We start from the raw sequence: 23,298 nt of genomic DNA, 5'->3' as shown, positions 1-23,298 counted from the left end.
CATCGGTGACAAACCCCATTCCTTCTTGGGGGACAGGAGAGCCCTACCCCAGACAGAGATGCAACGGGCTGCTCCCGCCGCCAGGACTGCCTCCCCTTAGCTCTGCCCCGAGCCCCGAGCCCTGCCCACGGGTCTGGGGGCTCAGCCCCATCCCCTGTCCCGGTGCCCGGCTCCGCGCAGGGAGGGCAGAGCTGGGAAAGCCCTGGTAAATGGGAGCTCCAAGGCAGGGCAGGGTGGGGTGCTGGCAGCCTCCCCGCCGCCCCCTTCCTTCCCTTCCCTTCCCTTCCCTTCCCTCCCCCGGGGCGAACGCCGTGATTCAGCCTCTCTCGGTTTCAGTCCTCGCAGCCAACTTCCATGGGGAGCAGGAACGCACCCGGCGCGGCAGGGAGGAGCGAGGCGGCCGCACGCTGCCCGACGCCCGGTGCCCAGGGCAGGCGCAGGCCTGTCCGCAGCGACGGCAGCCTCCGAAACGGGCTCCAAAATGCCCCGACGCCGGCGGGAGGGGGTCGTCCCACCTTGCCGCCCTGGACCCACATTGGGGAACGCAGGCTGCACCGTCCGGACAAGCAGCAGGATGATGCACCCCCCAAGGACCAGTGTCAGGGTGATACACCCCCCTCAAAACAACCAGCAGGTGATGCACATCACACCCCAAACACCCATATAGGGGTGAGGCATGCTGCCCCCCAACCCCCCCTGCAGCCCCCCCATACCACCTGGCAGCTTTTCCAGCACAACAGGGGGTCCCACATCCCCGTAAGGATCCCAGCGTGGCTGTGGCCCCCTCAGGGACCCCCCCAGCCCCACAAGAGCCTGGCTGCTCTCATGGCCCTCAAGGTTCCCCAGGCCCACAACCCCCCCCTCAGCCCCCTGTGGGGTCTCCCCCACTTTATGGGGGCATCCAGCCCCCCAACTCGTCCCTCCCCCTCCCACAGCAGGGCCTCTCCCAGCCCGAGCACCCGGCTCCCGCAGCGGCAGCACACCTTAGCCCCAGGGAGCCCCGAGGCAGAGGCAGCCATGAAAAGACCGGTCCGGATTTTATTAAAAGTTCAGCACCAGTAAATATAAAAAAAAAAGCGACTCTGCAAGTCGGGAAGTATTAAATTAACGGAGCTTAAGGCTACAGAGGGCTGGTGTGGCAGAAATTCAAGGCACACGCAGGGCACGGGCAACGCAGCCTCGCCAGGCTGCAGCCACGCGGCAGCATGGGGACGCCGGCACACCGGGAGCCCCGTTGTAGCACCAGGCCGTGGGCTCTGCAGGGGGCTGGCTGGTGGGCTGGGAAGCTGGAGGCACCAGGGTAGAAGCCCCGGGGAGCCCTGCGGAGGGGCAGGATCGGCACGCACGCCCGGCTCCGGCAGCACCGTGTGTTGCTCCCAGAGCAGGGGCAGCCCTTCAAACCCCTCGAGACAAGACAGGGGTCGGTCCTGGCACACCATCCGCAGGTCCTGGGGAGGAGCTGAGGGACACAGTACCCCCCAGTGCTGCAGGGCACTGCTGCTGGCCAGGGCTCCTGGGGACATCGGGGACAGGGGTGGCCCCGGGAGGAGCTCCCGGGCAGGCAGGGAGGTTTGGCAGTGCTGATGCTCCACCAACGGGAATTGGGCTGCACTCAGAGCAGCAGATGTCCAGACGGCAAATGCAGCCCTGCCGCAGGGCACCGGGCAGGATCAGCCCTTCCCCGCGAGCCCAAGTTTCTGCGTGACGGCTGGCAGGAGCCCAAAGCCCGGCGTCCCCGGGATGGCGTCGCAGGGCCACCGCCGTCCAGCTCTGTCGGGGCCGGGCACCCCTTCGCCTGGCTCATCGCAGGGTCTCTGCAAACAAGGAGAGCTCGGTGGCACCGGGGTGCGGGCAGCAGCCACCCCCCACCCCGCGGCACGGCCCCTCGCATCAGGAACCTTGGTCGGCTTTGTCCCCCTTGGTCCTGGGCTCCTGCCACCACTCTGCGAAGAAGCCCTCCTCGTAGTCGCCTTCGCCCTCGAATTCGCCGTCAGAGGGCAGGTTCCGTGCCTCTGTCTCCTCGCCGCCGTCCACCTCCATCTGCAGCACGGGACGGGCAGGAGGGGGCAGCGGGGCTCAGCGGCCCCGTCCGCAGCCTCTTCTCCAGGGCTGGTCTGGGGGTCGGGCCCCCCGCCCAAGGAAGGGCCCTGCGCTGGGGTACCCACAGCACTCACCCGGACCACCCGGCACCCCCAGAAGCACCCGGCTGCACCCGCGCCGGGGCCGTCATTTACCTCGTCGTCAGCCTGCAGGTACTGCCTGGCGAAGTCCAGCATCTTCTTCTGGGCGGCCGTCCGGTTGTGGTAGCGCACGGCTTCCTGGGCACGGGGAGGGAGCGGGGGCCGCGTCAGCCCCTCTGCTGCCAGCAGAGCCACGGGACGGGGGTCTGGGGGGTCCTCACCGGCCGGGGCTCGAAGTCCTCCTCCTGCAGGCGCCAGCGCTCACGGTGGAAGCGGTAGTAGACCAGGTTCTGCTGCATCACGGCATCGTCCGGGTCAAAGAGCATGTAGCTGGAGACGCTGCGCACCGCGTCCCGCACGTCGTTCACTGTGGGGAGCAGCGCCGGGTGATGGGGGGGGGGGGGGGGGGGGGGGCGACTCCCTGCCCAGGGGCCCACAGCACCCTGGGGTGCCCCAGGGGCACAGTCCCCTGCTCCCGCCGGCACTCACGCTTGTAGTAGGCAAACTGCAGGTAGTGGTACATGGTGGCGACAAACTTGTCCACGAAGTAGCCGCCCACATTGGGGGTGAGCTCAGTCTCGCAGTCCACCTTGCACTGCAGCACGCTCACGAAGTGGTCTGGGGAGAGGCGTCAGGTGCTGTGCCCCCGGCCCCCCCCCCCCAGCCTGCCGGCCCCCAGTCCCCTGCCCGGTCACCTGCGATGGCGGGGTAGAAGTCCTTGAATTCTTGCAGCTCGTAGGCGCCCTCGCAGCCAGCCAGGCAGTCCTCGTACGCCTTGTAGTACTCAGTCAGCGCCTGCTCCATGTCGGCCGCGCTGCTCCGGAAATCCCCGTTGTTGTACAGCTTCACCGACCGCACGAATATCGGCTGCCGGGGACCAAGCAGGCACCGCTCACCTCCTCGCCAGGCACCACAGCCCGGCTCTGCCCTCCAGCAGCACTGACCTGCCCCAATCTCCCCGAGGCGGCTCCGTCCTCAGCACGGGCCCCCCAGAGATGCTCTTTTGGGGGCAGGAGGTGAGCGACCAGGGCTCAGCGAGAGAGAGCCGCTTCCCTTGGGGTTCAGCAGGACCAGGCTTTGGCAGCCAGGCGTGCACTGAGCCCCGGGGAGCCCCTCTCCCGCCCCAGCCCCGTCCCCTCCTCACCTCGTAGGGCTGAGCCTCCAGGTCGACCAGGTATTCATCCACGTCCAGCATCGTCCTGTAATAGTTCAGGTACTTCAAGGTCATCTCGTGCTTGGGGTTCTTCTGCAGGAAGGTGTGGGCAGCAGACACCGCTTTCTCAATCTTATTTGACTGGGGAGGGAGGAAGAGTTGGTGTCGCAGCCTGCCGCGGGGGCAGCCAGGGACGACACTGCGGCTGCGGGGGGCTCAGCACCCAGCCAGACCCCGGGGCTGCAGAGCAGAAGGCTGGTCCTCGGGAGGGAACAGCCTGGCACCCACAGTGCCAGCCCCGAGCCCAATCATCCGCTGGCAGCGATGGACAGACAGGATCCGGGACCACAGACAATGCAGATAAATCCAGCCACACCGACCTCCCCCTCTGTGCCTGTTGTGGGCGTGGGGACAGCTCAGCCCTTCCTGGACCCCCACATCCAGCCAGGAGTGATCCACGTGGTGTGGGTTTGAGCCACGCATCCACTCATCTTGGGCACTGCCACCAGCTCGGGCGAGCTGCCCCCGCTCCCCCGCTGCTTTATGAGCTCTCAGGTTGCAACTTCAGGGGAGTGAGATTGGGGGGGTTGAACGAACTGTCCATGAAATCGGTTTTGGCCAGAGCGAGCAAGAGGAAAAGGCATTAAGGATCTAGGCCAGGCTGTCCCTCACCACTGCCAGGTGAGCGGGGCAGGAGCGCTAAGCACTAAAGCAGCATCCGTGCTGGCAGCTGGCCAGCAGCGCAGCTTGGGACCCCAACCAGCACCGATGCCTGGGGAGGGGAGCATCCCTGCCAGAGCAGCTTTGGCCAAGTGAGGGTCACCCCAGGGCGATCCCTTATGAAATCTCCTCCACGTCTGCACCGTGAGCCTGAGAGAGCGCTTCTCCCTGATTGAGCATCCAGGCACGTGTCCCGCAGCAATCACGGTGGCAGCGGACCCGCCAACTCCAGCCTCTCGGCTGGGCCAGCCCCTGCGTCCCCCTCCCCAGGCAACGCTCTGCCTGGCCAGGGGGACCTTGGGTGACCAGGGCAAGACAAGGTGGGGTGCGGGGACACAACCACAGCGGCCCCCAGTCCCGGGTGCACCCCTCACGTCCTGCCTGATGCATCCCAGATGATGCTGACGTGCCACAGTGCAGGGGCAGGATGGAGGAGCCGGGGGTGGGGGGGATGCCAGATGGGGAGTGCGGGAAGGGGGGGTGCAGGATGGGAAAGCACATGACAGCAGGGTGCAGGATAGAGGGGAGCAGGGTTCAGGGGGTGCGGATGAGGGGGTGCAGGCTGGTGGCGTAGGATGGGGATGCAGGACGGGGGTGTCGCAGAGGAGGAACAGGACAAGGGCCACAGGACAGGGGTGCAGGATGAGACAGGGGACGGGGGTGTGCCCGGGGGGGTGTGCGCAGAGCGGAGGGGCGCAGGACGGCGGGTGGAAGAGGAGGCGCAGCCCGGAGCGGCGCAGGACGGAGGCACGGGACGCCCCCCGCTCCCCACCCCCTCCCACCACGAGCCACGTTGCGCGGCATTTGCGCGCCCGCGGGGCCGCCTCACCTTGAAGAGCGCGTAGTGCAGGTACTGGTAGGGCAGGCGGCGCTGGAAGTCCCGCAGCGTCTGCGCGGGGGGGTAGCGCAGCTGGAAGACGGGCAGGTCGCGCTTGCAGGCGCGCAAGCAGCCGGCCCGGCGCAGCAGCCCCCCGAAGAGCTGCATCTCCCTCTCCCACTCCCACTCCGCGGGCTCCCCCTCCGCGGGGTCCCCCCGCGCGGGGTCCCCCTCCGCGGGCGCGGCGCAGCGGCGGTGGCAGTGGGCTTCGCTGTCGCGCAGCAGGCGGTGGAGGCGCAGGCTGGCCTCCAACGCCCGGGCGCTCTCCGCCCACTGCGCCCCCGCGTACTGCGCCAGCGCCCGCGCGTAGGCGCGCTGCAGCGGCTCCAGCGCGGCCGCGGGGAACCCGCGCACGCTGTACTCCTCGTACTGCGCCCCGCACAGCCCCGCCGCCGCCGCCAGCAGCAGCAGCAGCGGCAGCGGCGGCGGCAGCGCCAGCGCCGCGCCGCCCATCCCCGCCGCCTCCGCCGCGCACTGCCCGCGCAGCCCCGCGCACCGCTCCGCGCAGGGGGGCGGGCGGCGGGGAAGGGGCGGTGCGCGGCGGGCGCGCAGGGTCTTAGTGCGGCTCTGCGCGGCTGGCGCAGCGCCCGCGGGGTGCGCTCGGGGAGGGGGGGGGGGCGCGATGCTGCGCACTCCTGCGCGCTCCTGCGCACTCCGCGGTGCGCTCCCGGGTGGGTGTGTGCGCGGGTGCGTGCGCGGGGCTGCGCCCTCCTCGCCGCGGGCTCGGTGTCCCAACTTGCGGGGAGTCACCCCGCGCTCTCGGGGTGCGCCCCACGCTGCGGGCTCCGGAGGATGCGCTCGGGGGCTGCGCGGCCCCGGGGGTGTGCTCGGCGCTGCAGGCTGCAGAGCGGGGAGTGTGGGGATGGGGGGCCGTGGGGGTGCACCCTGTGCCGCAGCCCCGGGGAGCGCGCCCTGTGCCACACTGCGCTGCCCTGGGGCCGCTGGCCAGACCCCCCATCCCGGCTGTGCCCGGAGCTGCTCTTGCTGCAGGCCGGTGCCAAGCTGGAGGCCGCACACCCTGCGCCGTGCCAGATCCCAGGCCTCAGGGCTGCACCGCGCCAGGCCTCGGCACGGCCACGCTGGCCCCAGCCCAAGCCCAGCGCTTTGTTGCTGGCTGGACAGTGGTGCTGAGGGATGTCACAGCGCAGGGCAGGAGCCAGGGCACTGCTGAGGTTTCTTCTGGCCGAGCAGAGGCCGTTAGCAGTGCCCAGCACCTCCCTGCAGACGAGCAGCTCGGTAGCTCTCAGGCTGGGATGCCATCGCCCCAAAGTAAGTGCTCACTTGCCCCAGAGTCAGGCCCTGACCCCACAGTGCCATGGGAAGAGCCCCGAGTCCCCCCGAGCTACTCTGAGAGGTGCTGAGGTTGCTCAGCCCTGGCACGGTGTGTTGGGGAGCTGCAGAGCACCCCGGGTCCGGGCTTGAGGGAGCAGATAGCGCTTTGCTTGGGCTTTTGCTCTTGCCAGTAGCGCTGTGCCTCGGAGAAGCCAGGTTTCAGTTTGGGGTTATGGCCTGTCGTATCTCCCACCTGGGACTTGCCAAGGGCTCTCACTGCGGTGCCTGTCTCTTGCCGACGGGTTTGGGGGAGCAGGGATGCGTAGGCAACACGTACGTGTACATTTAGTGCCATCCCCATTTGTGTAAGACCGTTAGAGGGGTAGTTTCACATTTTTAATCATTGCCTTTCAGTAGAAGATCTGTCAGCAGCAGACTGAAGAGCAGTAGGTGTTATTAAAACGCCTAATTCCTTGTATTTACTCTGCCGAGCTGCTGGGGACTGGGTAGCAGCATCCTGGGCCGCGGGAGCGATAACCGGGCCGCGGCAGGAGCGCAGCCAGCGCTAGGACCCGGGGCGAGCGGGGCCGGGATGGGACCTCCAGCTGCACAAACTTGCTTCCAAATAGCTCCCTTCGGCTTTTTCCTTCGCAGAAGGAACTGCCCAGAAAAAAAAAAAAAAAAGAGAGAGATTGGGGGAAGGAAAAAAAAAAAAAAAGCAACCCTCCCGACGTGGAGCTTTGATGCTGCGGCTTCTCCCGCCGGGCCCCGCTGCCGCCGCCGGGAGAGAACTTGCCCCGGCGATGCCGCGGGGCGACTGGCGGTGGGAGCGGGGCGGGCGCGCCAGGCCCGGGGTACACGTGTACAGAAATTCCAGCTCGGCCGGGGCTGGGCCCGCATCCCACGGGAAGGGGCGGCCGGGCCGGCCCCGCCGCTCCGCCTTCCCCCCGCCGAGCCTTTCCGCCGGCCGCAGCCTCCCAGCGCCATGTCCCCGGGCTGCCTCGTCCTCCTCCTGAGCATCCTGGGGGCCCTGGGGCTGGGCGACCCCGGCCCCCTGGAAGACGTGGTGATAGACAGATACTATATCCCCAAAATCTGCCTGCGGGAAGTCCAGATGGGGGATTTCATTCGCTACCACTACAATGGGACCTTTAAAGATGGCAAAAAGTTTGACTCCAGGTATAGCCCTCGGCTCTTTACCGAATGCATGCGGCCCCGGCCAGCCGTGTGCTGCGGGGGGGTCCCTGCATGCCTTCCTCCCCAGCCCCCGTGCGTGTCCCCCCGTCGCACCCCCAAGGGCCGGGGGGCAGCGAGGCGAGGAGCCAGCCCCGGGCCCCGCGGCTCGGACCCCCAGGAGGGCTTTCGGCGGGCGCCGGGGGCGAGGACGGGGGGGCCCCGGGAGCCCCGTACACGTGTCAGCCCCGGGGGCCCCGGCGTGGCCCCGAGCGAGCCGCCGAGCGCAGCCCCCCCCCCGCCCGGGGCTGCAGCCCCTGTCCGGGCAGCCGCGCTGCCGCCCTGGGGGTTGCAGCAGACCCCCACCCCGGGAAGCCTGCAGAGCCCTCAGCTCCAGGGCACGGGGAAGCCCGACTCGGGCACGGACAGGATTTGGCCCGAAGTGAGACGTTTTGCACTCAAGAACATGTATGTGCATGTGCTGCACAGGCAGGGAAAACACTTAAAGCACTTTGAAACGTGGCAGCGGCGAAACCCGTCCATTACCTAACAGGCTTCGCGCTGGCTGGGCATAGTTTTGCTCGGCCCCTGCATCCATCCTGCTCCACTCACACTGGCTATAAATGAGTGTTTCTGTTGGTGCAGTCCTTGATTTGCACCGCCGTGAGCAGGGGGGAGAATCAGGGACACAGCGAAGGGACAGAAACAAACTGGGCTGTGCTGGGGCTCAGCCCCATGGAGGAACAAAAACTTTCCAGATGGGCGTTTTTCAGAGCCCTGGAAAGCAAAGGGATTCTGCTCCACTTAAATGGGTCTGATCTTTCTTGTGAGCATGAATGGGGGAGAAAATAACTGAGCCATCCGCTGCCCCTGCTGCTGCTGCTGCACACCCCAAATGCAGTGGGAGCCTGGGGACATTTGCTGCTAAAATAATTCCTTGTCCTGAGGACTGCAGTGTGCTGCCAGGAGAAAGCATCAGCTGCACGTTAGAGGGGACAAAGGATTTCAATTTATCTGAAATGGCCCCAGTTGCTTCTTGGAGTACTTTAAGATTTAAAAATAAAAACAAATTTGCAGTTTAAAAATGAGGCCTGGGACGTCTTCTTTCCTCCTCACTGCATAAAGCTCCAAATGTGCCATATGCAAAATGATTTGGAAGCAGCAGAAAGCCCGGGAGCTGCCGGTCTCCAGCCCAGCTTGCCCGGTGAAATCTGGGGCTGGTGTTGATGGGTTCGGTCCCAACTGAAAGCATCACCCACCCCCTTTGCACCCAGAGGGCCCGATCCACATTCCCCTGCCTCCAGGGTGCTGGGCATGCAGGGTCAGGCCAGAGCCCTGACTGGTGCTGTGGGAGGCAGCTCCACCCCAGGCAGCGCAGGATTGATCCTGTGAGGATCAATGTTTTTGAGCTGTGGGCTCTGCCTGCAGCACAGAGACCCGCTGGCTGTGGTGGGTTACCTGCACCCCTGGGGAGGGGGCAGGCCCATCCCTTGGCTCTGCCACCGTGGCAGGCAGACACCCAGGAGCCCCGCACCATCCCTTGGAGTTCGCAGGGTTCGTGGTTTGTCTCTGGATCCTCTCTGAGCCCTCGGCGCTGGCATTGAGCACCCCCAGCACCAGCAGCTTTGGGGGCTTTGCCCTTTGCCGCCCCGCTGATGGGTCTGTCCCTTCACCCCAGCTATGACCGAAGGGCCACGGTGGCCGGCGTGGTGGGCGTCGGGCGGCTGATCACCGGCATGGACCGGGGGCTGCAGGGCATGTGCGTGAATGAGCGGCGTCACCTCATCGTGCCCCCCCACCTGGGCTACGGCAGCATTGGCGTGGGTAAGGGGCCGTGGCACGGCGGGGGGACGGAGGGAGCAAACCCCCCGGGGCCGGCATTAGCGGGGACGGAGGTCCAGTGCCCGGCTGGCAGGTGCTGGCGAAGGGCGGCTCCATTGCCAGGGCAAGTGGTGCCTAAGCAGGGCTTCCCCAGGAGTGAGGGGTCCTGCCACCCCCGGGGTCTCTGCTGCTTTCCCAGGGGCTGGCACGTGTGGCCAGCAGCCCCAGGCAGCCACAGGTTCGGGAGGGATTTAGGGGACAGAGCCCTTGGCTTGCCTGGTCCCCGTTCCCGTCCCAGCTAAGGTGCCCTGTCCTCGCTGCCGCCCCTTTAGCGGGGCTGATCCCCCCAGACGCCACCTTGTACTTCGACGTCGTGATGCTGGATATCTGGAACAAGAACGACAAGCTGCAGATCACCACCCTGTCCAAACCGGAGCACTGCAACCGCACGGTGGAGAACTCGGACTTCGTGCGGTACCACTACAATGGTACGCTGCTGGACGGCACTCCCTTCGACTCCAGGTATGGGGCACCAGCACTGGGATGCACCCTCACCTCGGGACATGGGGCACTGGAGCTTGGATGCACCCTCCACCTTGGGGCTGGGGGCACCGGGGGTGGCAGGGACCAGGGGACACTGGCCTGGGGCAGGACATGGGGGCCCATGCTGCACCCCAGTCAGAGCAGCCTCCCCTGTGCTCTCCCTCCCCGCACCCCGGCAGAGCCGGTGCAGCTCCGTGACCCCCAAACCAGCCTCCCACACGGCACCGCTCAGGCCGGGGGAGCTGGCGTGGCCCCGGAGCCGTCCCCTGCTCATTCCTCCCCACCAGCTACAGCAAGGACAGCACCTATGACACCTACGTGGGCACCGGCTGGCTGATCAAGGGCATGGACCAGGGGCTGCTCGGCATGTGCGCCGGGGAGAAGAGGAGCATCATCATCCCCCCGTTCCTTGCATACGGGGAGAAGGGCTATGGTGAGTCAGGCATCACCCCATCATGCCCGACCCCTTCCCTCCCGGCTTTATGCAGAGCTCCCCATGGTGCATCAGCCCTTGTCCGGGCTGACCCGTGTCCCCTCCCCAGGGACCGTGATCCCACCGCAGGCATCGCTGGTGTTCAGCGTGCTGCTGGTAGACTTCCACAACCCTAAGGACGGCATCTTCCTGGAGCACCTGGAGGTGCCGGAGTCCTGCAAGCGCAGGGCTGTGATCGGGGACTTTGTCCGCTACCACTACAATGGCACGCTCATGGACGGGACGCTCTTCGACTCCAGGTGGGGGGGGGGGGAAGCGGCCGAGTGGGGAGATTCCCCCAGTGTCCTCTCCTGCCCCATGCTCAGCAGCCGGGAGGGGAGGTGGAGGAGAGGGCGATAACGGACATGAAATAGGCTAAAAAACACAATACCCGTTTGCTGCATCCCTAGGAGCAAGGTTTGGCTCCAGGGGGAGCAGGGCAGAGGCTGGGAGAAGGGGTGCGGGTTGGGGTGCAGGGGTGGGTGGGGGGAATTGACGGGCCAGGCTCTCCTGCACGACAATGCCGGGGGCTTCTCTTGATGCAGCTACTCCCGCAATCACACCTACAACACCTACATCGGGAAGGGCTACATCATCCCCGGCATGGACCAGGGCCTGCAAGGGGTCTGCATGGGAGAGAGGCGCCGGGTCATCATCCCCCCACACCTGGCCTACGGGGAGAACGGAACAGGTAAAGGGCAGCCCCACGGGGGTCCGGCACGCCTGCACAGCGCAGCCCTGGGCTGTGGCATCCCCTCCTCCAGCCCTGTGCACCGGCACACTGCAGGTCTGACATAGGGAAAGTGCTGGCCAAGCGGGGCCAGCTCCTCACCCTGGGGGCCACCACCATCCCCAGGGTGTTGCGGGGGGGCACTGTGGGCAGGGGAACGGCTGACGCCAACACATGCAGAGGCAGGGCTCCGAGGGACGGACATGTCATGGGGCATGGGAAGAACCAGGAAAAGGCTTTACCGGCCCCACAGCACTCCAGCAGCTCTCCCAGCAGCTCTCCTCATCCTCCTCTTCCAGGGAACAAAATTCCTGGCTCAGCTGTGCTCGTCTTTGACGTCCACATCATCGACTTCCACAACCCCGCGGACCCGGTGGAGATCGAGACCGTGTACCGTCCTGAGGGCTGCAACGTCACCACCCGTGACAGAGACTTCATCCGCTACCACTACAACTGCTCCTTGCTGGATGGCACCAAGCTCTTCTCCTCGTGCGTGCTTGCTCGCTTGCGGGCTGCCCTGAGCACACCTTTCCTTCACAGGGCCAAATCCTGGCAGGCGCCAAGCTGGGGAGCAGACGGGCACCGCAGCAGCGCTGGGACCATCAGCTCTTTGCAGCGGGCAGCACCAGAGCATCGGCCGCGTGGCAGCAGGGGTTGTGCAGCAGGGTGGAGGGGGCAGGATTTGGGGGCACGGCGGGATGGACGGTGCAGGGCTTTGGGGTTTGGTGGCGTGGAGGGTGTGGAACTTCAGGGCATGGCAGGACGGAGGGTGTGGGGTTTTGGGGCACGGCGGGATGGAAGGCACGGGATTTCAGGGCACGGCGGGGCTGCCCACTGAGTCCGAGGAGGTTTCTCAGCCATCAGTGTGGTCATCTCTGTGCCTCCTGCAGCCACGACTACGAGAAGCCCCAGGAGGTGACTCTGGGGGCCAACAAGGTGATCGAGGGCCTGAACACCGGCCTCCTCAACATGTGCGCGGGGGAGAAGCGGGTGCTCATCATCCCCCCTCACCTGGGCCACGGCGAGAGCGGAGGTAGGGGAGCGGCGTGCGGCTGCCCGTGCAGTGCAAACAGGGGGTGCTGAACCGCTGCTGGGCTCCTTCACCCTCCGCCTCACCCTGGCTGGGGGCTGGGAGGCTTTTGCCCATCAGAGCCCAATGTTTTGCTGGGCTTCCCAGTGGTGCAACAGCCTTCGCTTGTTTTTCCAGCCCGGGGGGTGCCAGGCAGCGCCGTGCTCCGCTTCGAGGTGGAGCTGATCTCCATGGAGGAGGGGGTTCCCGAGGGATACCTCTTCATCTGGCACGGGGACCCGCCGGCGAGCCTCTACGAGCAAATGGACCTGAACAAGGACGGGGAGATCCCCGCTGACGAGGTGAGCGAGGGCCCCGAGCACCGCCAGGCTGCGGGTTTATGGGGTCCAGGATGAAATGGGGGTGCAGGGAACCCCACCCTGGGGAGCAGCACCCGAAGGGCACTGCTGTCCCCGGGCGTTCGGGAGCCTGAAGAGCTGTGCAGGAAAACCACCCCAGCCCCGAGCATCGCTGCTGGGTGCGGGCAGGGACACCGAGGGCAGCCCGTGCCCGTGTCCCTGCCCCATCCTTGCTGCCTGGCTGCTGCCCTCAGCGTGGGCTGCGGTGCTCCCAGCCGTGCCCCGTGCTGGCTGCGTGGAGCAAAGCAGCATCTCTCTCTCCCCTCTCCCCGCTGCAGTTCTCTACCTTCATCAAGACCCAGGTGGCAGAAGGGAAAGGCCGCCTCATGCCCAGCTCCGACCCGGAGAAAGTCATCGCCGACATGTTCAGGAACCAGGACCGCAACCAGGACGGGAAGATCACCTCCGAGGAGCTGAAGCTGAAGTCGGATGAGGACCAGGAGAAGATCCACGAGGAGCTCTGAGGAGCGGACCCCACTGTCCTCTGGAGACAGGACTCGTCCTGGCCATGCCATGGCCGGTCTCCCCCACCGGCTGCCCCGGGAATCTGCCCCTGCCCCTCCCCAGCCCTGCAGGGGGGCATATTTTGATTTTTTTTCCGCCCTGTTATTTAACTGAGGGTTTTTTGACGTGTTCCTTCTGGGCAGGAAAACTTGCCAACCCCCAGCTAATAAACCCAGGCAAGAAGGTGGGAAACACCCACGTTCTTGGGAGTCTCGATAGCCCACAGGGACGGCAGCGCCCGTGTTGCCACGCGCTGCCCGTCCCCCCCGGCTCTGCAGACGATCCCTCTGCCGTGGAGCAGGACCGAGGATGCCAGGGCCAGACCCTGGAGCCCTGCCCTGCCCCGCTCTGCTGCCGAACCCCGCTTCGACCCCCTGCTCTCAGCTCCCCACGGAAGGGCCAGGGCAGCAGCATCCCATCCCCAAGCCCCCGCATCCTCAGCCAGCGACTGCACGTCCCGCTCCAGCCTCTTCGCCTGCCCGTGCTGCCTCCTGGGGCAGGCAGGCAGGCAGGAGAGGGGGCTTCCCCCCCACTTCCACCGCAGCATTTTGTAGTTTAGGGTTGGGGGTTGTTTTTTTTTTTTATATACACATATAAAATTCTTTAGAGAGGAGAAATAAAGAGAAGGCTTTCGCACCGGTCCCTGCTGCTGGCCCAGCCTCTTGCTCCCAGCTGCCATCTTCCTCAGGAGGAGAGGCTGGAGGGGGCTCAGGTTCCCAGGGAGAAACCCCAATACCCCACAGGCATCCACCGTTCCAGAAAACCTGCCCCCCCCCCCCCCCCCCCCCCCCCCCCCCCAGCCAGCAGAGATGGGACCTGGCAAACCCCTTGTCAGCTGAAAGAAGGAAAACAGAAAACATCTCCCACTCAAGCCCTCAGGGAGCAGCATCGTCCCCATCCGCATCCTCCCTGCCCTGCAGCGACAGCCCTCAGTGATTGAGAAAAATCAGCCCAATTTTATTTTGATGCCTAAAGGCAGCTAATTAACTTGGCACTCTCAGGTTTGCCAGTTGTGACCAGCACGGCTCCATCACCTCCCACCAGCTCTAAAAGCTTTCGCACAGCGTGTCTTGCAGACAGAGATAAAAGAAATGCGAGAACAGAACAGTGCAAAGGGTCAGAGCAAACCCCTCAAACGATGACTTCTACCTTGCACCAAATAAATAATTTCTACTGGTTTCCAAGGAGTTTGCCTCTGCGTCAGCTTACTTTGCCATGAAACATCCCTGCGTGTCCGGGCAGCGGTGCAGAGCCTCACCTCACCCATCCCTGGGAGCGCGGTGCCCGGGGGGATTTCGGGCTCCAGCACCTGCTGGGTCGAGCAGGAGAGAGAGAAACCAAAACTCAGCTCCTGGGATCCTCCAGCAAAGATGGGTTGTGCTTCAGCTCCAGCTCGGAGTGCCCGGTGATGGCTGGCGGGCTCCGGCAGGGATGGGATGACCTGGAGCTGGGCTGCGGAGATGCAGCTGCCAGCACCAGCCCTGGGGAGGAGAGCTGCTCCAGCCACAGCTCCTCGGCGCTGGGTACAAACCACCCGTGGCCCGGCTTTAGCCAACGTTTTTATTTCAACAAGGAGAATGGAGCCTGCACTTTCAGAAGTCACATTTACTCGTCCCGCAACGTGGAGGGCAGCAAGGGCTGAACCCGGAGTGGCCCAGAGCTCGCGAGCCAGAGCTGCCCCATCCAAAGGCGGCAGGGCAGGGGCTGCCAACCTGTACTGGGCCACACCGCAACAAAAACAGCCCCCAAAGAGCCGTATCAGAGCTCACCCTGCACCAGCACAGGCTCCTGCCGCCATCAGAGCAGGCAGCAGGATGGGATGTGAAAGCAGCTTCTCACGTAAGTGCCTGAATTTGCCCCTTGCTGAATCAGAGCTCTCATAGCTTTACTTTTTATGTTACCAGACATTACACAGAAATAAGAGGGGGTTTTTCTATTGCTGATCTGAGAGCCCAAGATCAGCCTAGAAGTTTAGGACAGAAACACGGTTAGCTAAAATATTCCTTAAAAAGCAAAATACTGCTGTTGGCCTCTCCTTCCCCATCCACGCCCACGCGCTGCAGACGCGCCGCTCCAAGCACCCAGCCTGCTGCTGCCACTGCCACCCAAACGCTCCCAGCCCAACCTGCGGCAGACAAACGTACGTCTTGCTTTGCACAGCAGCATCAGATGAGCTCCATGGGCCTGCAGGGATGACTGGAAAAGCCTTTTTTTTTTTTTTTACAGCAGGAGCTGTAACGGAGCAAGCGGGGCAGCAGGGCTGGGGCAGGGGGGCCAGGGAGCTGCAGGGTTTCCGTGGGGGATGCGGAGCTGGGCGATGCTAATGCCTGGCAGGGCCACGCCAGCCCACCGGCAGGCAGCACCAGCGGAGCTCAGCCCGGGCACTTTGAAGCCCACAGAAAACAGGACAAGAGAGAGACTTGTTTTCTTAGACAGGAACACAGTAAAACTAACCAGCTTCCATCTAAAATGGGTCTGTCCTCAAGCCACAGCAAACGATCTCCATTTCCGCACTTGGCTGCTGAAGCAAGTGCAGAACATCTCTGCCTGAAATATTAAATGGTTTGTTGTGGCCTCAGACAGTGGCGGGGACGAATTCTGAGTGGGAAGCAGCAAAGCTGGGCACAGGTGGGGTAAAGGGAGTGGAGAACCTTCCTCCATCTCACCCCTCCTGCTCCAGGGCTGACCGAAGTGGGTTACTGAGGTTGGGATGTGTACAACACACACGAGCCAGGGCAGAGACCCTGCCCAGCGTCAGAATGGAGTCCAGCAGGTACCAGATCTACTCCGGCTTTGTCACACTCGCTGCCCAGGTGTGTGCTGAGGAGCCAGAGCTGGGACACTGCCTCCCCAGCTCATGTCTCAGTAAGGATGTACCGGAGAATCCCGTTGACCACATCCAGCGTCTCATCGCTCTCCAGCACAATGTCGTAGGCATCCAGGTACTTCCCCCTCCGCTCTTCCACCTGCAGCAAGGCCACCGGGACAGGTTGGGGAGGAGAGGGCCGCAGAGAGAGGAGAGGACTGTAAACACCAGCAGCTGAGAATGAAGATGCTGCACCCACAGCCCTTGCATTTCTTGATGCTACCGACAAGAGGGGTCAATAACCACCCTGACAATGCCCCAGGTGCACCAGGAGCTCAGCAGACACCCCCCAGCTCCCTCTGCACACCCCACGAGAACTCGTATGAATCTCTTGCAGCTCCCGAATCGCTTGGGCCTGCCCCTCTCTGCTGCCCCTCAGGCTTTGCACCTGGGGAAGGCTGGCAGGGAAGCAAGACGACTGCCCCTCACACCCACCTTGTCATTGAGAAAGCCAATCTTGAGGATGTTCTCCACACTGGGAACGCCGTCTGCCATCGTCAGATCACCCATGGAGTCCCCCAGCAAGATGATGCTTGTCCTAGTGCTCAGCTCCTGGAAATACTCTGTACCCTGCAGGACGCTGTTGTTCTTGTTGTAGGTGTGGATGAGAGGTCCCTTGAAACGCTTGAGGATTCCCTGTGCAAACAGGACAGACAAATTGATCCCACAGCAATCCCTCCACTGTGCCGCAGCCTCAGTACACTTTTCTGGAATGGGCAAACGGGGGTGGGGGATGCTCACAGGGCACCAGCTCTTGTATCAGAGAGACCCCCAAGGAGTCTGGGAACCCAGCAGCCACGACACACGCAGAGACAGTCCCCAGGAGTCCCCTTTTGCAGGGCAAGCCCTTCCCAGATGGTGAGAACAAACCCAAAGGATGGAGATCCTGGAGACCTTGGCTGGGGCTCTGCGCTGCCCTGGAGCTGGTCAGGGGCCACAGAAAGCTGCAGTCAGGGGAGCCCCAGGGCAGAGCAGAGCCCGTGCAGAAGGCAGGACTGTCACGGTGTCCCATGTTTCCCCCTGAGGACTGCCTGTCCCAACGCACCACCCGTGGGAACAGAGGGCTTCATTGTAAGAGACGTGCAATTTTCTAATGTGCATTGGGACTTTTCAGGCTTTAGTACATCAACAAAAGCCTTCCAAGCTGCTTTAAAGGACATCTGGCCTTCAGATCAGGAGAGACCTCTGTGGTCAGTTAACTCCATCCTCACCCTGCACCAGAACAGAGCACACAGCGCTGGACAGTGCCCTTTCTGCCACCAAAAAGCAAGTTTGAAAGGCAAGGAGTCCCTGAGATTATGAGCAGATGCTCAGCTGTTCCTGCACTCTGTCTGCCCACCTCATCCGTCCTCTGCTCTCACTGCTGACCCAGCTCCCGGTGAGGACAGGGGAACCTCTAACACCCCCCAGTGCTGATGTGCCGAGGGCTGCTACGGTGGCAGCAGGTCACAATCCCTGAAGGCAGAGCCAATGGGGCGGGAGGCCACGGCCAGACTCTAGAGTCTTCCCATGACCCAGCAAAGGGTCAGCTCCATCTACAGGGATCAAATACTTAGAAATGTTAATAAGCAGCTTTTAACCTAGCAGTGTCTCTGTTAAATGTACTGCAGCCCTCAGTTCCAGTCAAACAACTCTCCTCTCTGCAAGCTCACCGCACGTACATGATGCAGAAACTCACATTATCATCGAAGTCCATGTAGTTGGACACCACGTTGACGTTTGAGTAGAAGACGTTGGCCTGACGGATAATCTCTTCAAGGATGTCACCGACGCCAGCAGAGAAGATGAACAGGGGGACGTTGTACTTATGCAGCTGATCAAATAATTCATTGAATCCATCCCTAGAGCAGAAGTGTCCATTACACAGTATTGTATTACCACCTCCCAGCTCACAGCGAGTGCCTGGTGTACTGGGGGCTGGGAGCGCTCTCAGCCCAGCTACGAGGCTCATATTTCTGCCCAGGACTTCCCAAACAGAAATGCACACATGAGTTCTGCAAAAAGCGTGAGCTTTTTGTGACACCACCATTTCTGTGGCACTCACTGTGCGTGCAAAGGGTGTGAAGCAGGACCCCAGACCCCTCCTGGGAGCAGTGACCTAGCAGGGAGCTGCACAGGAACACGCAGCACATGAGCGATTTGCCCAGCATCTCCTGAACGTATCCAGCTTCTCACCAGGGGCACACGGCACAGCGTGCCTGGACACGTGCCCATGAGAGTGGGTGCTGCCAGCCCACTCAGAAACTGTATGTTAGAGATACGCAACAGGTCAGACTCGTTGTGAGGACGATCAGACAAACGTGTAACAGTCTCAGTCTGGCAGGGCACGATTTCTGTGCAGAAGGGGAACTTGGGCTCATGAAAACCCAGACATACGATACCATTTCCTCTCTGAGGCTGGCAGTTCATTCAAACCAAGGCTTCCTGAGCCAGTTTTAGGACCATCGCTGTCAAAGCCAGCTTTAACAGCAAGTTTTAGCGCAACATTTTTGTGCTGTGGGTGAAATTTGATGCTGAGTCAAGGGCCTGGATAAGGCCCAGAAGCTACAGTGTGCGGAGAGAAAATCTCTCCTGGAAGAGGGGAGCTGCGTGCTGCCCCCCTACCCTTCCCCGCAAACGGGGAGCTCTGCCCATCACCCGTCCCCTCGGCCGCTCCTTGCCAAGACTCAGGGGAGGTGGAAGCGGTTTCTGAGCAGGAGGCAGTCAGCCATGAACGGAGCAGCCTGCAGCCCGGGAGCGAGCTCACACTGCGGCTTGTGGCGCTGACTTTCGGCTTTCTCATGGTTAGAGCTCAGCCCCAGGAAGGAAGGGAGATTTGCATCTGCCACGCTGTGGAGACTGCGTGCAGAGCAGGGTGAAAGCAAGGAGACGTGCTTGCACAGTGGCAGGAGAGAAAGGGCCACAGGCAGCTCAATCTCGAGCCCGTACCTCAGCATCACGTCCGATTCTCTGACGATCTGGGCTATGTCACCCTTCTGGATCTTCTGCTGTGACAGCAGCTCATGGGCCCTGGTCCACCTAGGGAAAGGCAGCAGAGTGAGCTTCCTGGGCAGCAACCTTAAAGCAGTCAGAAGAATAACAACTAAATCTTCCCAGTATTGCCTCCAAGCCTAGAGACAGTTCAAGCCTTGTGTCTTGTAGTCCTCGGGGGCAAGAAGTTGCCGGGACAAGGTCAAGCTCATCACATACAAGCACTCACCACTCCACCATGAGGGGACGTTTCTCTTCCAGGGTCCGGTTGGGATCAATTTCAATGGGATAGTAATAGTGCAGCAGATCTTTCAGCTGGAGCGTTGCAGAGATGGAAAAAGAACAGAGTGAACATCATGTCTAAAGAGACTGTAAACAACAAAAAAAGTATTTCTAAATTCCTCCAAAGCATCACACTTCCTAATGAAAAACAAAAGCATTTCACGAAGCAACTTCACTCTGAGCAAATCTGGAGATCTCAGGAGGAAGCGTTAACCCTCCAGCAGCCTGGCTGACTCTCACCTTGCTTCAAATACTGCAGGTACAGATGCACACAGATACACCCTTCCTCCTCTTATCAGACTGAAAATGCCCACCGCTGAGCATGCAGATTAAATTTCCCTTTTTAGCTTCTCCTTCCACCACCATTGGCTGAAATGCAGCCTGGACACTTGCCCCACTCTCTGTCCTGGGAGCAGGGCGCAGCCTGGAGAGCTGTCACATGAGCCAGTACAACCTCCTGATGATGGGTGACAGGGACAAAAAACACAGACCCCAAGAAGCAGTGCCTTACAAACCAGCACCTACCTTCTTCTTGCTGTCCTCGCTGATAACACGACTGTTATCGAGGATATCTGTAAAGACAATAAAATGCCAAAGTTGTAGCCCAGAAGCACAAAAAGGCTTGCTAAAAGGGAGCTATCCTGCATCTCCAGCGCCAGCTCTTCCCAAAAATGAGCCACACGTGGCACATCAACCCGAGCACAGGCTTACCGCAAGGTCTCAACACAGTGGGTGCCACTGCAAACCCACAGCATGCACTGATCATAGGGCATTGCTCAGCTGGGAGAGAGCAGCATCAACGCTAGCAAGCTGCAGGCTGCAAGTGTTAGAAGGAGAAGCAGCAAAGACGAGGAGACAGCTTCTGCAGCGGGCTGTGGGCTGCCCGGGGGCCAGCAGCTGCTGTTGTAAGCAGCCGAGGCCTGGAGCCACACCAAGAAAGAACAAGACGGAGCGGTCAGGCTTGGCAAAGGAGGGAGGCAGAGGATGACAGGAGCCACAGAGACCGAGAACACAAACATGGAAAACAAACAGAATTAGCAACAGTAAAAACAAGAGCTTCAACTCACTGTGCGAAGTGGGGCAGCGTCTGCCGTTGCACCCAAACCTGCTCAGCGTCATGTCAAAGTCAGAAATGACCTGGAAGGGAGAGAAGACCAAATCTGTGCATGACCCAGCACACTCTGCCTTTGCCACAGCTAGCCAAGGGTGCTGCTGCCTGCAAGATGCAAATCCAGCGCTGGCACGTCTCACGTGAGGGTGCAGACTCGCAGCGGGGCACAGCAGCGACGAACGTTGATGCTCCTGCCAGCCGTGAAGCAGATGTCCTCATCTGAGACAGCCAGCACCCCTCCCACTCCAGCACTCTTATCAGCACCAAATGGCTTAATCCTGCTGACTTATTGCCGTGGGTGGAGGGGGGGTGTTTGGGGCTTGGCTCATATTTATAGCTTGCATAACAGGGAAGGGAAAGGCCCATCCAGGGAGAGCCACCAGCATGGGCTTCGACAGGAAAAGCAGCCCAGTCCTCCCCTCTTGTCTGGGGCTTCTCTCGTGGAAGGTCCTTGCACGTGGGCTGGGAGCAGCGGGGCCAGGGCCGGGGGGGGCTGAGGAAGAGGGGGGGGGGGCAGCTGAAGACAAGGATGGAACGTGAGGGCGATGCATCCATCGCCCGCTCTCAGCTGGGCCAGCCCCACCACCGCCGGAGCCAAACAGGGCCAGTACCTGCAGCTTGTTCATCCCCTGCTCCTTGATGGCCCGGATTATCGCCATCACGCGCTCCGGCCGCTGTATGCGGACCGTGGCTTTCTCCAGCTCGGGCACCTGCGGGCAGAGACCCCCACCCCGTTCAGTGACGCCCCCGGGATCCCACGCAGCTCCCCGGGGACCGATGCCCTCCAGCCCCCGCCGTGCCCTCCATCCCGGCCGTGTTCCCCGTCGTCCCCCCCCCGCCGCCTCCGGGGCCACTCTCCCCAGCCCTGCTCCCCAAAGACCCTGCTCCCCGGGGACCCCCCTCACCCCAGCCTTCACCCCCCCACCACCCCAGCCCGCTGCTCCCCAACCCGGGCTCCCGCGACCCCGCTCCCCAGCCCGGCCCACGCTCCTTAGAACCCCCGGGCCCGGCTCCCGGCCCCCCCTCCACGCCGGCCCCGGCTCCGCAGCTCCCGCGCTCACCATCGCGTCCCGTTCCGCGCCGGGCAGGGCCGAGCCGTGCCGGGCCGAGCCGTGCCGGGGCCGCGCAGCCGCGGGGAGGAGCGGGGGGGGGGAGCGGAGCCGGGGGGGGGGGGGGGGGTGCCCGGGGCCGGGGGGGGGATGCGGAGGGTGCCCGGGGGTGCCCGGGGCCGGAGGGGGGCTGAAGGAGGGTGCCCGGGGGTGCCGGGGCCGGAGCCGGGCTGCCGGAGGGTGCCCGGGGGTGCCCGGGGCCGGAGGGGGGCTGCCGGGGGGTGCCCGGGGGTGCCCGGGGCCGGAGGGGGGCTGCCGGAGGGTGCCCGGGGGTGCCCGGGGCCGGAGGGGGGCTGCCGGAGGGTGCCCGGGGGTGCCCGGGGCCGGAGGGGGGCTGCCGGAGGGTGCCCGGGGGTGCCCGGGGCCGGAGGGGGGCTGCCGGAGGGTGCCCGGGGGGTGCCCGGGGCCGCCCGCTGCGCTCCGGCTGGGGCTGCGCCTCCGCCCCGCGCCCGAAGCGGATCCGGCGGGGCCGGCCGGTACCGGCGCTTGCGGTTGCGTTTCCTCTGCAACACGCTCCGAGCCAGGAAGGCGAAAGAGAAAGGAGAGATAAAGATGAAAAAAAAACTAACCAAAAAGTACATGGCAGGGGCTGTCTTTTTGCTGTCATGCCCCCCCCCCCCCCCGTGTTACCACAAGACTCATTTAACTTAAAAAAACTCCGCACCGACAGTAACATGAAAAAGTCCAAACTGTTTTCCAGTACTGAGACCCTCGCAGAGGTGCTCCTACAGACACAACAAAGCACAGAGGAAAAGCAGTTGGCCATGAGTTAAGCCACTGAGGAGTCAGGACAGGCCTCTCTGTCCCCCTGCTCTCCTCTCCTTGGCCCCGGGTGGCACCTTCCACCCCTCCAAATCAGCAGCAGATACAGCAGTGACAGAGTATTTGTGGCTTCACCGCTGACATTAGCTACCCTGTGTCTCAGCTTCCTCCCGGTGTGAGCTGGTACAAGGGTACTTCAGAAGCAGTTGCTGCCTATATTTGGGGAGCTTTATACCCAGGCTAAATAATATTAAAAAGCTGCAGAGGAATCACAGGGCTGTTTTTGCTCAGAGCAGCCATCAACAAGGTGTAGGCACAGGGTCCAGCGTAACCCGGCCTGTGGTTAAGTGAAGGCTGGGGGCAGCCATGGAGCGAGGGGCCCGGGAGGACCAGGACGCCGCTGCCTGTGGAGGGGTTCGCAGCCCCGCCAGCCCAGGCACTGCTGCCACAGCTGGTGCCAGGTCCCCCCCCACATCTGTGATCTCATTATGGGGCATATTCCAGAACCACCAGACACACAAGCTTTCAGAGACTATGTTGGAGGGCAAGGACAAAGCCCTGTAGCATCACAGGGAGAAGCACCTTCCACTGCCTCAGGCTTCAACCTAGGCGATAGCTTGGCGCCCACCAGATATTCATCCTCACCCATGGAGAGGAAGATGAGTGCTATGGCTTGCACCGTCTTCAATGAGCTTCGCCTGGAAGGGAAACTCTGTGATGTGATCATCAGCGTGGATGGTATTGAATTCAATGCTCACAAGAACATCCTGTGTAGCTGCAGTCACTATTTCAGGTCAGTGCTTGAAACAAGAGGGGATGGGGACAAACAGTATTTCCTAGTCTGGGTCACTCTGCCTTAGTGTATCTCCAGTGCTTTTATTAGCACTAAAACTCTTATCCAGCAGTTCCCCATAGTCCTGGCACCTCCCTGGACACCAGAATTAATCCACAACCTGGTATCTAACAGCAGCTCTGGAAGTGGTGTCTGACAAACCCCCAGATGCGGTGCAGGGCTGGGAGCGTGGCCAGCCTGGCTTATCTGCCATCGGGCGGGAGGTTTTGCTTTCCCACACACCATTATTCTCTGGTATTCTTGTTGAAGCAAGGTGACCACTTGCCCTGTTGCTCTCTGTCCACAGCCAGAGGCTGTGACTCCTTTTTAAAACAACCAGCTAGTAAAACATTAATTAATAAACTACATGGCCTCCGAGCATGGCTACTGCTAGTGCCCAAATTGGTGCCTGGGGAAGGTGGCACAGGGGATAATGGGGTCAGGGTTTAATGCAGCAAAGCTGGTTTTTTTCCCCCAGCACTGCTTTGTTTTT

At 62.5% G+C, this 23,298-nt stretch overlaps 3 protein-coding genes across 4 annotated transcripts; 1 reads left to right on the top strand and 2 right to left on the bottom strand.

Moving 5' to 3' along the window:
* Nucleotides 1-1,018: 1,018 nt before the first annotated feature.
* P3H4 (prolyl 3-hydroxylase family member 4 (inactive)) lies at nt 1,019-5,443 on the bottom strand. 2 transcript variants are annotated; one of them, XM_030021703.2, is made up of 9 exons: nt 5,356-5,395; nt 4,883-5,325; nt 3,325-3,474; nt 2,876-3,047; nt 2,670-2,798; nt 2,402-2,547; nt 2,235-2,318; nt 1,899-2,040; nt 1,019-1,814 (listed from the first exon to the last, which is right to left on the bottom strand). In XM_030021703.2, exons 1-9 carry the CDS (start codon nt 5,381-5,383, stop codon nt 1,801-1,803), a joined length of 1,308 nt encoding a protein of 435 aa, XP_029877563.1. In that variant the 5' UTR covers nt 5,384-5,395; the 3' UTR covers nt 1,019-1,800. The 2 variants fall into 2 exon arrangements, with proteins under 2 accessions (XP_029877563.1, XP_029877562.1); XM_030021702.2 differs by having other exon boundaries at nt 4,883-5,443.
* Nucleotides 5,444-6,944: 1,501 nt separating this feature from the next.
* On the top strand, nt 6,945-14,052 carry FKBP10 (FKBP prolyl isomerase 10). The gene is made up of 10 exons (XM_030021687.2): nt 6,945-7,381; nt 9,054-9,199; nt 9,529-9,718; nt 10,027-10,172; nt 10,282-10,471; nt 10,757-10,902; nt 11,241-11,430; nt 11,832-11,974; nt 12,149-12,312; nt 12,648-14,052. Exons 1-10 carry the CDS (start codon nt 7,188-7,190, stop codon nt 12,831-12,833), a joined length of 1,695 nt encoding a protein of 564 aa, XP_029877547.1. The 5' UTR covers nt 6,945-7,187; the 3' UTR covers nt 12,834-14,052.
* A 367-nt stretch (nt 14,053-14,419) lies between these two features.
* NT5C3B (5'-nucleotidase, cytosolic IIIB) lies at nt 14,420-21,249 on the bottom strand. Its single transcript, XM_030021713.2, has 9 exons — nt 21,164-21,249; nt 20,714-20,812; nt 20,059-20,128; nt 19,517-19,563; nt 18,939-19,024; nt 18,668-18,757; nt 17,418-17,580; nt 16,175-16,375; nt 14,420-15,839 (listed from the first exon to the last, which is right to left on the bottom strand). The coding sequence occupies exons 1-9, from the start codon at nt 21,164-21,166 to the stop codon at nt 15,729-15,731; spliced, it is 870 nt and encodes a 289-aa protein (XP_029877573.1). The 5' UTR covers nt 21,167-21,249; the 3' UTR covers nt 14,420-15,728.
* Nucleotides 21,250-23,298: the final 2,049 nt, after the last annotated feature.

This window comes from Aquila chrysaetos, chromosome 8, assembly GCF_900496995.4.
Source record: "Aquila chrysaetos chrysaetos chromosome 8, bAquChr1.4, whole genome shotgun sequence".
In the NCBI taxonomy this organism is placed as follows: Eukaryota; Metazoa; Chordata; class Aves; order Accipitriformes; family Accipitridae; genus Aquila; species Aquila chrysaetos.
The sequence above is the reverse complement of the archived record's forward strand: the minus strand, read 5'-3'. Positions and strand labels throughout refer to the sequence as shown.

What these genes read in the sequence shown, in the direction of transcription:
- P3H4 (XM_030021702.2), bottom strand. Translation starts at nt 5,383, where the DNA reads ATGGGCGGCGCGGCGCTGGCGCTGCCGCCGCCGCTGCCGCTGCTGCTG. An exon ending in TGCACTACGCGCTCTTCAAG is followed by an intron (nt 3,475 to 4,882) that starts GTGAGGCGGCCC and finishes CTCCCTCCCCAG; the next exon opens with TCAAATAAGATTGAGAAAGC. An exon ending in AGGACTTCGAGCCCCGGCCG is followed by an intron (nt 2,319 to 2,401) that starts GTGAGGACCCCC and finishes CCCCGTGCCCAG; the next exon opens with GAAGCCGTGCGCTACCACAA.
- FKBP10 (XM_030021687.2), top strand. Translation starts at nt 7,188, where the DNA reads ATGTCCCCGGGCTGCCTCGTCCTCCTCCTGAGCATCCTGGGGGCCCTG. An exon ending in CTACGGGGAGAACGGAACAG is followed by an intron (nt 10,903 to 11,240) that starts GTAAAGGGCAGC and finishes CTCCTCTTCCAG; the next exon opens with GGAACAAAATTCCTGGCTCA. An exon ending in GGCACCAAGCTCTTCTCCTC is followed by an intron (nt 11,431 to 11,831) that starts GTGCGTGCTTGC and finishes TGCCTCCTGCAG; the next exon opens with CCACGACTACGAGAAGCCCC.
- NT5C3B (XM_030021713.2), bottom strand. An exon ending in GCGAGGACAGCAAGAAGAAG is followed by an intron (nt 19,025 to 19,516) that starts GTAGGTGCTGGT and finishes GCAACGCTCCAG; the next exon opens with CTGAAAGATCTGCTGCACTA. An exon ending in ACATGGACTTCGATGATAAT is followed by an intron (nt 16,376 to 17,417) that starts GTGAGTTTCTGC and finishes CTGTTTGCACAG; the next exon opens with GGAATCCTCAAGCGTTTCAA.